General features: G+C 43.1%; 1 protein-coding gene across 5 annotated transcripts in view; it reads right to left on the bottom strand.

The window, feature by feature from the left end:
• Positions 1 to 15251, bottom strand: part of col18a1a (collagen type XVIII alpha 1 chain a) — a 108514-nt gene that overhangs the window by 50662 nt on the left and 42601 nt on the right. For 2 of the 5 annotated variants that reach the window (XM_067444387.1, XM_067444389.1), the window contains exon 1: positions 842 to 2020. The exons of 1 other annotated variant lie outside the window; for it this stretch is intronic. In XM_067444387.1, the coding sequence (XP_067300488.1) occupies positions 842 to 1895 (1054 nt within the window). In that variant the 5' untranslated portion in view covers positions 1896 to 2020. Of the gene's footprint in view, positions 1 to 841; positions 2021 to 15251 lie in introns of those variants that run through there. 2 more of the 5 variants (XM_067444390.1, XM_067444392.1) reach the window with 1 other exon arrangement.

Raw genomic sequence — 15251 nt, 5'->3', positions numbered from 1 at the left:
TAAAAATTATACCATTTTTATACAAATTTTACCTATACCATTTTGCCTTGAGATATCAACATAAAAGTTAGCCTGGATGCAGTTGACATGATTGTAAACAAGCCTCAACTTTATTTTATGACCTCTCATATATACTTTCTAATAGTCATCATGTCAAGCATAATTAATAACAAAATAAACCAATAAACTGCATCACTTTTTCCAGGGTTTTCTAGCAGTGTTGTAGCATAAGACCCTCCAACATTTGAAAGGTTTACTATCAAATAAGACCATGTTGATGAGACTTTACCTTACTTTTAAGTATGCCGCTTGAAATCATGCAAATTATTTAAAAAAAATTCCTTCAGGGTGCAACGGCTTAACAATGACAGACAACAGAAAGCATATCCCTTTCATAAATCTTGAATGATCGGGATCGGCCCATCACGATGATAAGAAACCGTTGGTCGGTATCAACTGCAAAAATCCTGATCCCTATTTTTAGGCAAAATCAATATTTTAGAGCTGGGGAAATAAAAGAAGAAAATAATTCTGGAAACCACAACAATCCAAGACCGTGGGAACTGAGAGTTGCATGTGTATTGAAATACAAACACATAAACATGCAAAGTCTTGATTTAGTAGTGACATGCAGTCATCCATGCAGTTTTGACAAGTGTGCAAAGTGAATGTGTTAAAACACATCTCCCCAAAGACTTTGAGTGCTTACAGGACCACACAACACTTACAGACAAACAAAACCCTCACCAGGACTGGTGGAGGACAAACAGACAGACAGGTGGCACTGGTTGAAAATGCATCTCTCTTTTTTGAGAGAGATGGCATTCTAACCGTCCATTACCTTTATGGTTACTAACTGACAAGCACCGATACCCATCATGCTTCTCTTCAGGCAGAGAGTGGCACTCCACGGGGAGGCGGCCCTCATCCAGGAGCGTCCAGCAACTGTCACGCAGGACTTCGCAGAAACTGCGACAGGGCAGCGGGGGCGGCAATCCAGGCGGGCCGCACCGCGGTGTCAACAGCAGGCAGAAAAACCATTCCAAACTATGATGGCAGTTTGAACGCAAAAGCCATGCCCATTGGGTTAAAACCACATGAACTTCCTCCATGCTGCTTTGATTTAGAAAATTGGGCACCATGAAACTCTCCACTTTCATTCTGGTGCAAAATGGCAAATCAGGATCGACTGGCAAGCAGCGAGAGGATTCGACAACAGGCATGCTAGCTACAAAATACTCACTTTCAATGGTTAGTAGATTATCTGAGACAGAGTATTCAGAGGAATACAATGTCGTGTTATCATAATCATCATGCTCAGTAGAATTACGCCCATTTAAGTTATTATATGTGCTAACATTTTTAACATGAATGCTTTTTTCAAACTGACTGTATACTGGGTCATTGAGGCTCTGAAGTTCATCCATCTGGTCCACTTGACCATCCATCTGGTCCACTTTGGTCTCCAGTTTGAGGTTTCCCACATGCAAACTGGCATTTTGATCAGAAATACCCAAAACGTTGGTTGACGTAACATAGGCATCCTGTCTTTCAAATTGAGAAGATCCAGATCCGGATCCAGAAGCAAATTCAGACCATGACTCATTTACAGACTCAACCCCCAACCCAGACCTGGATATAAACTCTGATTCCCCCTCAAAATGACCTCCATTGTAGCTGACCTCTTTTCCCACCTCAGTTACGGAAGCACTTGTACCTGCTGTTCTGGACGGTTCTGTCCTCTGTCCGGATGTGGGCCTTACGGTAGTCAGGTAGGCCGGTGTCTGCGCGCCCTTCGCATTCGAGTCACCTGACCAGAACCAGCCATGTGTGTGGCGTATCCTCAAGCACACCACAATAAAGAGGCACAGCCAAAACCTGAGCTCAGACATCATGTTCACGTCCAGTCATTCAGCAATTCAAACAGGATCCTGACATGCCCTCAACAGTAATCCACACAACACACTCAGAGACTCGTCCCTGGCTCACCGTAAAGTCACCACAATCAGCCCACAAGCCATGCAGGAAAAGTTTAGAGGAGGAGTAAGAGCAGGGGGCTGCTTCGTCATTGGCCGAGCTTGGGACCTTTTCCTCCCCCGTAGCTCCATCTCCCCTTTGTCCTTGTGAAAGAGTGTCTCTGATGATAGATATTCTTACCAAAAAATGCCTGCAAGGCGTCCTTTTGTATACTCCGGTGCTTCTAAATGCCTTCGCTGAGTTGTTTCAACTTTTACAGCCTTTATAGGGGCACAAAAATTCCAGAGACCCACTGTTACACAGAAACAAGCTGCTAAAAACACCTCTTAGACACGTATGCTTTAAACAGGGGCTTTTGTCATTTGCTGAAACTGATTTTAATTATAATTTTAAAAATATTATTATTATTTTTTGCTTTTTCTGAAGGAAATACCAGTGCTTGCAAGGCATTAAAATACATTTAGGTAGTTTATGAAATGCTGCAATAGAGACACTTTACAGTTGACAATTTTGAGGTTGGTAGTTCATAAAGCATGTTCACAAATTGATCAAAAAAGACATTAAACTCTATTCATCAAAACATCCAAAGTATCACTAATTCAATATTAAGCTGCACAATGTTATTAATGAGCCTCAAATCAGCATATTAGAATGATTTTGAAAAGTTGTTTACTGTATTTCTTATTCACTAAATGCAGCATAAATTAGCATAAGAGACTTCTTTCAAAACATGCCAACCTCAAACTTTTAAACAGTAGTCCATATAGTAAGATTATACATTTTATAAATTATCTGTATGTTAAGAGAGCTAAAAAGATATCATATTGATATAATCAGAATGTCTGATGTATACCAATATGCAATCACTAATTATTATATACATTTAATAGATGCTATAAAACCAAATTATGCTACCTAGTAAGAACAACTTTCAGTAACACTTTATTTTACAGTCATTTTTAAATATGTTACATGTAGTTACTATAGTAATTACTATAAATTGTGCATAATTACATGCAACTAACCCTAAACCAAACCCTAAACCTAAAGCTATAGTAAGTACATGTAGTTACTTAATATTACTCAGTACTTACATGTATAATTACAGTGTAACAAAGACCCAACATGTAACCTAACTTTCTTATTAAGAGCTTTCTTGATACAAATTGCATTCCCTGAAGATAGAGATTTCATAAATCATTTCATAACTATGCCAATGAATTTCATACAGTAGCTAATTCCACACTCCAGCTTTGAGCTGACAAACTGCCTAAAAACTCGCTAACTTCATGTCAAACATATAGGCTTAAACCAACCCCCATTATAAATCTTGTTCTCTGGTCTAAACTCACAATTAGTTTTGACAGAGGCCACCACATGTTCTGTGCTTCAGTTACAGAGTTATCTAGAGTTTGTGCACTTGTTCAGACAAGCCACAGGAGCTGGTGACAGAGACCCTCCACATACTAACTGACACTATAAGCAGTGTCAAACTACAGATATTTCTCCTGAAGAAATTTACAAACATGTTTAATGTTTAATTCAACATTGTAAATTTCAGAATTAATTACAGAATGTAAAACATTTTTTTCAGTGTATACAATGTATTTGAATATGCCACCACATATTCACACAATGCTATATTCGAAATGGTCTGCAAATCCCTGAAAATTAATTACGTAAAGTCACATTTAAAGTGCACAAAGTTATCTAAAATTTTAAATGTGCGCATTGTCAAACAAATGGACAACAATATGATATGACAAAATACTGGCAAAATTAAAAAGACAATTAACTAAGAATAAAATAAATAAATAAAAACAACATAACCCAATACTTATGGTCTGGCTTTTACTTTAAAGCAATCCACTGAAAAATATGATTATTATTTTTTTAACAGGGTGGAGGAAAGTAAATAAAAAAATAAAAAACTCAAATTCTAAAATATTAATGAATATTGTTTTAACTCTGAGTTTTTTTTAAACACCTCAGAGTAACACTATAAGCCAAAAGACACAATGAAGCCTTGTGTTGTGTTTTTATTATTATCCACAGAGCTGAATTTATACTAAGATGAGTCTAGGATGCATAATCACTCTTTGGGGTTTTGATGTAAACTGGATAAAAAGCTAAACCGGGGGGATTTGGTTCAAAGAAAACTCTAGAGATCTCATCTTAAACAGTGAAAGCACACAACGAGGCATGCAGATATTTCAGAAACCTACAACGTCTGCCAAACCCCTTGAGGCACAATGGAGAAGTCAACCCCTCAGAACAATTCATCAGGAGGCAGAGCCAAAATCACTGGGGCTGCTCACGGTGAGTGTGGGAATGACATTAACAAATGCTGAGCGGCATTAAGGTGGACAATCCTCAAACCCAGCCATGAACACAGTGAATCGAGAATGGACTCAGCATAGCAATTAGATTTCAAGTGGACAGTGCTGGAAGAATTCTCAGTGGTTCTGTGGTAAAACCTAGTAAGCAGCCTTGATGTCTACTGCCTATGTTGACAATTACCTTCTGAGATAGTGTCCTAACTGAAATGGAACCTCATTTAGAACAATTTAATCAGACTCTAATGTAGGTGTGACCGAAATCACACCCCGAATTTCGTGACCATTAAAAAGTACAGTCTTGTTCAAAATAATAGCAGTACAATGTGACTAACCAGAATAATCAAGGTTTTTAGTATATTTTTTATTGCTACGTGGCAAACAAGTTACCAGTAGGTTCAGTAGATTGTGGGAAAACAAACAAGACCCAGCATTCATGATATGCACGCTCTTAAGGCTGTGCAATTGGGCAATTAGTTGAAAGGGGTGTGTTCAAAAAAATAGCAGTGTCTACCTTTGACTGTACAAACTCAAAACTATTTTGTACAAACATTTTTTTTTTCTGGGATTTAGCAATCCTGTGAATAACTAAACTAATATTTAGTTGTATGACCACAGTTTTTTAAAACTGCTTGACATCTGTGTGGCATGGAGTCAACCAACTTGTGGCACCTCTCAGCTGTTATTCCACTCCATGATTCTTTAACAACATTCCACAATTCATTCACATTTCTTGGTTTTGCTTCAGAAACAGCATTTTTGATATCACCCCACACGTTCTCAATTGGATTAAGGTCTGGAGATTGGGCTGGCCACTCCATAACATTAATTTTGTTGGTTTGGAACCAAGACTTTGCCCGTTTACTAGTGTGTTTTGGGTCATTGTTTTGTTGAAACAACCGTTTCAAGGGCATGTCCTCTTCAGCATAGGGCAACATGACCTCTTCAAGTATTTTAACATATGCAAACTGATCCATGATCCCTGGTATGCGATAAATAGGCCCAACACCATAGTAGGAGAAACATGCCCATATCATGATGCTTGCACCTCCATGCTTCACTGTCTTCACTGTGTACTGTGGCTTGAATTCAGAGTTTGGGGGTCGTCTCACAAACTGCCTGTGGCCCTTGGACCCAAAAAGAACAATTTTACTCTCATCAGTCCACAAAATGTTCCTCCATTTCTCTTTAGGCCAGTTGATGTGTTCTTTGGCAAATTGTAACCTCTTCTGCACATGCCTTTTTTTTAACAGAGGGACTTTGCGGGGGATTCTTGAAAATAGATTAGCTTCACACAGACGTCTTCTAACTGTCACAGTACTTACAGGTAACTCCAGACTGTCTTTGATCATCCTGGAGGTGATCATTGGCTGAGCCTTTGCCATTCTGGTTATTCTTCTATCCATTTTGATGGTTGTCTTCCGTTTTCTTCCACGTCTCTCTGGTTTTGCTCTCCATTTTAAGGCATTGGAGATCATTTTAGCTGAACAGCCTATCATTTTTTGCACCTCTTTATAGGTTTTCCCCTCTCTAATCAACTTTTTAATCAAAGTACTTCTGTTCTTCTGAACAATGTCTTGAACGACCCATTTTCCTCAGCTTTCAAATGCATGTTCAACAAGTGTTGGCTTCATCCTTAAATAGGGGCCACCTGATTCACACCTGTTTCTTCACAAAATTGATGACCTCAGTGATTGAATGCCACACTGCTATTTTTTTGAACACACCCCTTTCAACTAATTCAACTAATTGCCCAATTGCACAGCCTTAAGAGCGTGCATATCATGAATGCTGGGTCTCATTTGTTTTCTGAGAATCTACTGAACCTACTGGTAACTTGTTTGCCACGTAGCAATAAAAAATATACGATAAACCTTGATTATTCTGGTTAGTCACATTGTACTGCTGTTATTTTGAACAAGACTGTACATTCTAAATGGTATAAATCATGTCACGTGACCTACAGCGTCAGTTGAGTCAGTTTATAGCAATTCCCAACTCCCTCTCCAGGAACTTTTCACCTATTGTTTTATACTGTGAATTTTTGGACACTATTCTTTTCACATACAGTTTTTAACCCATACTATGTATAGTAAGAAAGTATATATTTTTTATTGACCATGTTGCTGTGCATTATGAATGGAAGCTTATTTCCACCACAGAATAAAATACAAATAAAAACGGTAATTATTTTTTTTCCCCTTGCAAATCTGACTTTTTGTGATATAAAGAGAGATAAATGAGAGATAAAAAGTGACAAAATAAAATAGAACAAGCTAAAATTCATGGCAATAAAAAAAGTTTATATCTAGCAATTCTGACTTTATAACACAATTGCTATAAAGTCAAAATTGTGAGATACTACATTGTGAGATAAACTTACAATTCTGCATTTTTTTTTCCCTCAGAATTGGACTATATAACTCGTAATGGCGAGTTTTTTTATCTCACAGTTCTAAAAAAAAGTCAGAATTGCGTGATATACAGTCAGAATTGCGTAATTCTGGCTTTATATCTCGCAATTTTGAGGGGAAAAAGTCAGAATTGCGAGATGAAAACTCAATTGTGAGATTAAAAAAGTCACAAAAAATCTTTTAAAATGTTGTCTTCTGTGGCGGAAACAAGCTTCCATAATTATTTCTACAAGGAGGATACATGCAAGCTACATTAGAACTTGGCTAAAAGAAAGTATTATCGCTGCCTTTGGGAAAAGGTCATAATGGGAATTGTACTAACGTTGTCTTAAAATGCTACCTGTAAGCATCGAACTGGGTTTTAGAGCAGAGCCCATTTGTTAAAGATCGGAGAAGAAAATCCTTCCCAAAACATCCATATTAACCAACCAATAACATCAAATATTTTATTATAGACCTCTGCTATTTCCTACATGCAAGAAACGCATAAAGTTGTTTAGACTCGAGTCTTCACTGCAGGTTAAAGGAAGTATGACTTTTTTCGTTCTTTGTTGGTCTCGTTACACAGGAAGTAAAGGTTAATGAACCGCAAACACAGCTTTACCCACAAGGACACTGAAACACGAGCAGCTATGAGAACATGACAGCAGCACATGCTTCTTATTACTTTAAGCCAAAATGTCACATATATCACCAAAGCAACTAACAATTCAATAACTGGCAGAAGTCCTGCTGTTAGCTTTTACATAAGGGTTAATGCTAAACCTCATAATTCTGGTCCTACATGGGTGGGAATCTTAGTTTACAATTCTCCACGGCGACTCCCTCGCAGTCGTGACCTTTCTCTGCACACGTTCAGGGCCAACGTGTTCCCTGCCATCAGCCAAATAGATTTTTTTGGAGGATGAAAGCTGCACTCATCAGGATGTGATTTAACATGAATTGTAAAATATATGTCAGCATTTACTCCTTGCAGTTACAGAAAAAAGGGGCTGGTGATTTTTTCTTGTCTTTTGGGGAGTCCCTCATTCCTTTGTGACTGAACTGGAATATTCTTTATGTGATCTTGAGTGCCAAGGGAACCTAATAATTCGGAAAGTTTGGCATCTGAGATTTGTTTTGAGTAAACCTGGTATTAATTATGCATCAAAACAACACCAACATTTGAGGTGTTCATGATATGTGGGATGTGCAGCCAGAGAGGATGGGTGGCCAAAAACCTCTCCATACACTCCTCTGCAAACTCCTATGAGGAAACTGAGCTTTCCTGACATTTCCTTCCTCTCGCTGATGAGAAAAGTGTTTTGGACATGTAATGTCCTTGGGTGTGTTTAAATAAAAAGATTGTTGTTGTCATTAATCCCTTATTTTTAGGATGGTGTCCATCAAATCTACATGGCCTCATAAATATTTTAAACTAAATTACCAAATTAATGCAATAATTAAAAATAGATGAAAACTATACACTGCTGTTTAAATTTTGGAATCAGACAGAAAATAAATGAATAGCCTGCTTTTACTAAGCAAATATGCATTCAATTGATCCAAAGTGGCAAAATGCATTTACAATGTCAAAGATGATTTCTATTTGAAAAAAATGCTGTTCTTTTAAAATTTCTATTCAACATCAAATCCTGAAAAAGCTTATCAAGTTTTCCACAAAAATATTAGGTGTCACAAATATTATATTTACAGTCTATTACAATTGAAAACAGGATGGATGGATGGATGGATGGATGGATGGATGGATGGATGGATGGATGGATGGATGGATGGATGGATGGATGGATGGATGGATGATGGATAATTGAAAAATACTGCATAAAGGGTTGGCGCTGCATTGAAGAGAGTAGGAAAACACTGTCAGATAAATGAAAGGATCTTGAGAATTTGGACAAAAGGTTTCTGTGTTTACAGGTGACAGAGAATTTGTTGAGTGCTTGTAATTAAGTTGAGCACAGGGATAATAACAGCATCTCATCCTGTTTCCGCTGTCCACAGGCTTTCTTTTTAAATGCAGAGAGAGTCTGAACCTCCACCTCAAGCTGACATGCCAAAAGCAGAAGTTATGAGATGTGCAAACAAGGTGTCCTTGATCCATAATAACACTGAAACAGATGTGACACGGGTTTACTGCATCAGTAAACAGGAGCAGACAGGACAGCAAAACTTGATCAAATATATTTTTGGGGTTTTTCCCCACTGAGATTTGTCATTAATTAGTCAAACAGCATTACATTCAGACATTCGTACAGGCTTTTTAAGGTCAATTTAAAGCAGTTTAAAATTCGGAACTATAACTGTTTGTTCTAAAATGTTTTATCAAAGAAATATGACTGAGAAAGGTCTATGGTCACACAGTCTCCCTGAATATAATGTTTACATACTTTTAGGTAGAGGAACTTACAAAGTAAACTCCCTCAAAATTATTTAATTTTAGTGTGTGTTACTGATAAGTAACAAAATAATGTTTTACAGGGAAAAAAAGGGGAACGAAACATAGCATAATATATTATTTTACATTACTGTGATTTAAAAGGAGTCTGGGTTAAAATAATCGCGCTTTGTGCTTTGTGGCTACGCAGAGGCACAAAATAGATCCAATATAGATGGATCACCTACTAAAGGAAAAGACAGGTTAAAGCTACACTATGTGATATTTTCCCCCATCTAGCGGTGAAAAGGTATATGACAATCCAGTGAATAATAGTTTCTGTTCCTCTCAATTCCGATTTCGTTTGAACTCCTACGGTGGCCGATTTAGTCCAAATTTAACATGGCTTCCAGTTCGACCTCGTTCATGACTGCCATCGAGTGTTAAAACGCGAAAGGCGAAGCTTGAATTTACGGGTATGTCCCTCTTTGGCTAATGTACTTTCAAGATGGAGGGGCAACATGGCGACCGGCATTCAAACCCCTCACCCGTATGGATTTTCAATGGCATATTATAAATTTACGAGAATACTTTATTACATGAAAGAAGTAAATATACATTAATGAGCACATATTTTTGAAAGAACTAAGTGTTTTTAGCTAAGAATAAACTAAAAAAGTTACACAGTGTAGCTTTAAAATCAGATTAAATGAAAGATAAATTACAGATTAATGTCCTCTTAACACCAGCCAAAGGGGAAAACCTAGTGAACACATGCTGCAATTTAGAGTAACATTGCTCTTTGTCTGATGATTTCACTCTTAGAAGCCAAACTGAGCACGTGTGACCCACATAACCTCTAATTTCTACGTCAGCCCTAAACAGACACCACATTGGACCACTTACAGGGGAAAGACCTTAAAAAGGGACACATCACCTGCCTAACCTGTCTAGAATTTTATCGTATGCCACTTTATTAGTCCATTAAATCCTATATACTGTATGTTCAGAGACAAGCATGCAAGAGGCAAAACATACAAATGTTCAGAGTGTCACATGCCTGTCCTGTCTTGTGTGCACATGTGGGTTTTGTCATGTCTTGCATGTGCTCCTGTCATTGTCTGATCCCTCTCCCTTGTTATCTGATTAGTGTTGATTTCTCCCACCTGTTCCCTCTTGATTTCTTCCCTTTATAAGCTCCTTGTGTTTGTCAGTCTGTGTTGGATCCTTGTGTACTGTCTACGTCTTCCGTTCCCCTGTGACTTCCTTGTGGTATGTGTTCAGTTTCAGTTTATGTGTTTTCTAGTTACGTTTTCCCCCTCGTGGGTTTTTGTTTTGCATTTATGTTTTATTTGTTATAAATAAATATTTAATCATTTTCTGCACTTGAGTCCTCGCACCATTTTCCCTTGTGTCTGTGACGTGACAGAAGGATCCAACCCTACTATGAGGACTCAGCAGAGAAGTTCTCCCTCGGTGCCAGTTCCGGGGGTCCCGAGTCCGGGAATCCCGAGTCCAGACATGGCCTGGAGGGCCGTAATGGGAGGGTTTGTGGTGGCAGTCCTGCATGCTTGGGAAAAGCACAGGGTGTCATCCACCACTCCGGTGGTCCCAGTTCCGGTGGATCGTGCGCCGGTGGTCCCTGTGCCGGTGGATCATGTTCCGGTGGTCCCTGTGCCGGTGGATCGTGCTCCGGTGGTCCCTGTGCCGGTGGATCGTGCTCCGGTGGTCCCTGTGCCGGTGGATCGTGTTCCGGTGGTCCCTGTGCCGGTGGATCGTGTTCCGGTGGTCCCTGTGCCGGTGGATCGTGTTCCGGTGGTCCCTGTGCCGGTGGACTCCGTTCCGGTGGTCCCGAGTCCGGAAACGGCCTGGAGGGCTGTGATGGGATGCTTTGTGGTGGCAGTCCTGCATGCGTGGAAGGAGCACAGGGCTTTATCCGAAGCCCCGGAGGCAGTTCCGGTGGTCCCAGTTCCGGTGGATCGTGTGCCGGTGGTCTCAGTTCCGGTGGATCGTGTTCCGGTGGTCCCTGTGCCGGTGGATCGTGTTCCGGTGGTCCCAGTTCCGGCAGATCATGTTCCGGTGGTCCCAATGCCAGCAGATCGTATTCCGGTGGTCCCAGTGCCGGTGGATACTGCTGGACTGGAGAAGTTTCCCCAACGCCCTGCCTGCGCCGCTGAGGCGCCCTGCTCTCCCTGCGCCCCTGAGGCGCCCAGCTCTCCCTGCGCCCCTGAGCAGTCCTGCTCTCCGTGCGCCCCTGAGCAGTCCTGCTCTCCGTGCGCCCCTGAGCAGTCCTGCTCTCCGTGCGCCGCTGAGCAGTCCTGCTCTCCGTGCGCCGCTGAGCAGTCCTGCTCTCCGTGCGCCGCTGAGGCGTCCTGCTCTCCGTGCGCCGCTGAGGCGTCCTGCTCTCCGTGCGCCGCTGAGGCGTCCTGCTCTCCGTGCGGCGCTGAGGCGTCCTGCTCTCCGTGCGCCGCTGAGGCGTCCTGCTCTCCGTGCGCCGCTGAGGCGCCCTGCTCTCCCTGCGCCGCTGAGGCGCCCTGCTCTCCCTGCGCCCCTGAGGCGCCCAGCTCTCCCTGCGCCCCTGAGCAGTCCTGCTCTCCCTGCGCCCCTGAGCAGTCCTGCTCTCCGTGCGCCGCTGAGGCGTCCTGCTCTCCGTGCGCCGCTGAGGCGTCCTGCTCTCCGTGCGCCGCTGAGGCGTCCTGCTCTCCGTGCGCCGCTGAGGCGTCCTGCTCTCCGTGCGCCGCTGAGGCGTCCTGCTCTCCGTGCGCCGCTGAGGCGTCCTGCTCTCCGTGCGCCGCTGAGGCGTCCTGCTCTCCGTGCGCCGCTGAGGCGTCCTGCTCTCCGTGCGCCGCTGAGGCGTCCTGCTCTCCGTGCGCCCCTGAGGCGTCCTGCTCTCCGTGCGCCGCTGAGGCGTCCTGCTCTCCGTGCGCCGCTGAGGCGTCCTGCTCTCCGTGCGCCGCTGAGGCGTCCTGCTCTCCGTGCGCCGCTGAGGCGTCCTGCTCTCCGTGCGCCGCTGAGGCGTCCTGCTCTCCGTGCGCCGCTGAGGCGTCCTGCTCTCCGTGCGCCGCTGAGGCGTCCTGCTCTCCGTGCGCCGCTGAGGCGTCCTGCTCTCCGTGCGCCGCTGAGGCGTCCTGCTCTCCGTGCGCCGCTGAGGCGTCCTGCTCTCCGTGCGCCGCTGAGGCGTCCTGCTCTCCGTGCGCCGCTGAGGCGTCCTGCTCTCCGTGCGCCGCTGAGGCGTCCTGCTCTCCGTGCGACTCTGAGGCGTCCTGCTCTCACCGCACCTCCCTGGCGCTCCCTGCACTGACCGCACCACCCAGGAGTCCTGCTCTCACCGCGCCTCCCTGGCGCCCTGCTCTACCCATGCCGCCCTGGCCGCCTGAACTCTGCGGGCCGCCCCGGCCACCTGAACTCGGTGGGCCTCCCGACTTCGGCGGGCCGCCCTGGTCATTCGAACTTTGTGTGCCACCATGGCCTCCTGAACTTTTTGTTTTCCCCATGTTTCCCTTGTTGACCCCTCCCTTGTCTGTTCCTTCCTTGTTTGTTTCCCCTGTCCCGCCCTGGTCTGTCCCTCCCGTGCCCCCCTGGTCTGTCCCTCCCGTGCCCCCCTGGTCTGTCCCTCCCGTGCCCCCCTGGTCTGTCCCTCCCGTCCCGCCCTGGTCTGTCCCTCCCGTCCCTCCCGTCCCGCCCTGGTCTGTCCCTCCCGTCCCGCCCTGGTCTGTCCCTCCCGTCCCGCCCTGGTCTGTCCCTCCCGTCCCGCCCTGGTCTGTCCCGCCCGTCCCTAGTGGAGCGTCTGGTAGCCGCTCCTTAAGGAGGGGGTAATGTCACATGCCTGTCCTGTCTTGTGTGCACATGTGGGTTTTGTCATGTCTTGCATGTGCTCCTGTCATTGTCTGATCCCTCTCCCTTGTTATCTGATTAGTGTTGATTTCTCCCACCTGTTCCCTCTTGATTTCTTCCCTTTATAAGCTCCTTGTGTTTGTCAGTCTGTGTTGGATCCTTGTGTACTGTCTACGTTTTCCGTTCCCCTGTGACTTCCTTGTGGTATGTGTTCAGTTTCAGTTTATGTGTTTTCTAGTTACGTTTTCCCCCTCGTGGGTTTTTGTTTTGCATTTATGTTTTATTTGTTATAAATAAATATTTAATCATTTTCTGCACTTGAGTCCTCGCACCATTTTCCCTTGTGTCTGTGACGTGACACAGAGACACTCAAGCTTGAAAATCTATTCCAGACAAAATGATCAAACCCATAAATATATGCACTTTTTGTGTGATTCATATGACATGGGTATGCCTGCCTAGTTTAAAGTCCAGGACACACCAAGCTGACGAGAACTAGCGCAGATAAAAGCTGACAGTTTTCTCGCTTTTCGACGGCTGCGTCTCGGCCAAAAAGCTGCGCTTGAACACACCAAAAGGACTAAAGGTGACTGTCAACTATCACTTGAGTTCTGTGCCTGCGCACAAGTTAATATCTGTATATATCAGCAGGTATCAATAGTCTATTTTTGTCATTCAAAAGGGGAACCTGAAACTTGGATTGCAGATATACAAAGAACTGTAAACAACTTTTGATTTTATTCTAATGCACTGACTGAACCGCCAATAAAGTTCCCTCACCTACAGCCCGACGATGATTCAATATGCTGAATTCACCCAAAAAACAAAGACCAATCTGACTAGAGCCAACAGTGCAGAACATACAAAAAAATAAGCAGACTCAAAAACAGCCCGGCATTGCCAGACAGCCGAACGACGGCTTGGTGTGTCCTGGCCTTAACGCTTCATAAAAGCGCTGCAGTCAGTAAGATAATTGAGCGTGTAATCAGACCCCTGCCAAAAAGCCACAGGATACTCAAAAGCCCTTATTGGTGTCCAGTGAACTTTCTATGCATTGTAGCTTCCTCCGATCTGTCCTCACCTTTCAGGTCCCCCATGAGAGAACTATACATCACATATAACATTATACCATTGTACCATATGACAAAATTAGTGAACCTGATATGAACTAAGGCTGACAAAAGCTGTAAACATTTCAACATAAGTCCTTTGTGAAGGAGAGACAGTGGGACTCAACAAACCAAATTTAAACAATTTCTTCTTTAGCTGCATTTGAATATGATTACATTAAGAAAAGCTTGGAAGAATAGTTCATCAATAAAAGTAAATTCAATTAAATTTAAATTAAATTTAAATACTAATAAAATACTTTTTTTAATTTGTTTTAAGATAATGTCAATGAATTTTCATCAGTTATGAATCAATTTGTCCATTCAGTGAAAACAAATGCTGGCCATGGTGGTGTCAAGTCAAATGGGTTTAAAACAACATGAGGGTTAGCACATTTTGAGAGTATTTTCATTTTGGAGTGAACTATCCCAAAGTAAACACACATAGGAAGTGCAAATGGATATAGAAGGTTAAGCTACCCATCGTCTACAAGATCTATGTTGAGTGACCTACAGTATGAGCTCTCTAAGGAGCATATGGAAGATCCATATGAAGTGTTTTTACAGCTAAAAGGGATTGTAACCTCTGCACTGGGTCTCCATAAACCCAGTTCACCCTGTAAAAACAAATCTGCAGGACCCAAATGATGGTAAAGCCAGTTTGCACAATAAAAACACTCTCAGCCTGAATCAAACCTAGACACAAATGCATCTAAACAACACAACAAAATACATGTCTAGCACCTTTCTCGCTTTGTGTGCATGTACATAAATGTTATCTTAGCAGGACCAATAAAGGGGGGCAGGCAATTGGGGAGTACAGAGGGATACCCCATCTTAAACTTCAAAGGCTCAGTGACAATGACATGGAATGCATGGCATGCCTTCATGACACCAGCAGGCTTTTGTCTGGACCTCTCTGGCTCTCTGCTGGGTAAAGAATTCAGCAGGCGGGCCACAGGAGGGCATTTACATGCTAAACACTGCTTCCTCAGGGAGCGCACACTGGACAGAGCTTACCCAGGGGGGCATAGGACTGCTTCAAAAAGTAATGAGTTTAGTTAAGGAGCATCTCTGAGCAGAGGGTGGTCCTGGCTTCATTATATCTCCGGTGGCTCTAAGAGCTCCACTGCTAGTCTTCTGATGAGTCCTGGTGTGTGTTATCTAACAGCATTAAACTGTATTGATTCTATTGATCCTAAAGGCA

This window comes from Pseudorasbora parva, chromosome 5 (assembly GCF_024679245.1).
Source record: "Pseudorasbora parva isolate DD20220531a chromosome 5, ASM2467924v1, whole genome shotgun sequence".
NCBI lineage: Eukaryota > Metazoa > Chordata > Actinopteri > Cypriniformes > Gobionidae > Pseudorasbora > Pseudorasbora parva.
The sequence above is the reverse complement of the archived record's forward strand: the minus strand, read 5'-3'. Positions and strand labels throughout refer to the sequence as shown.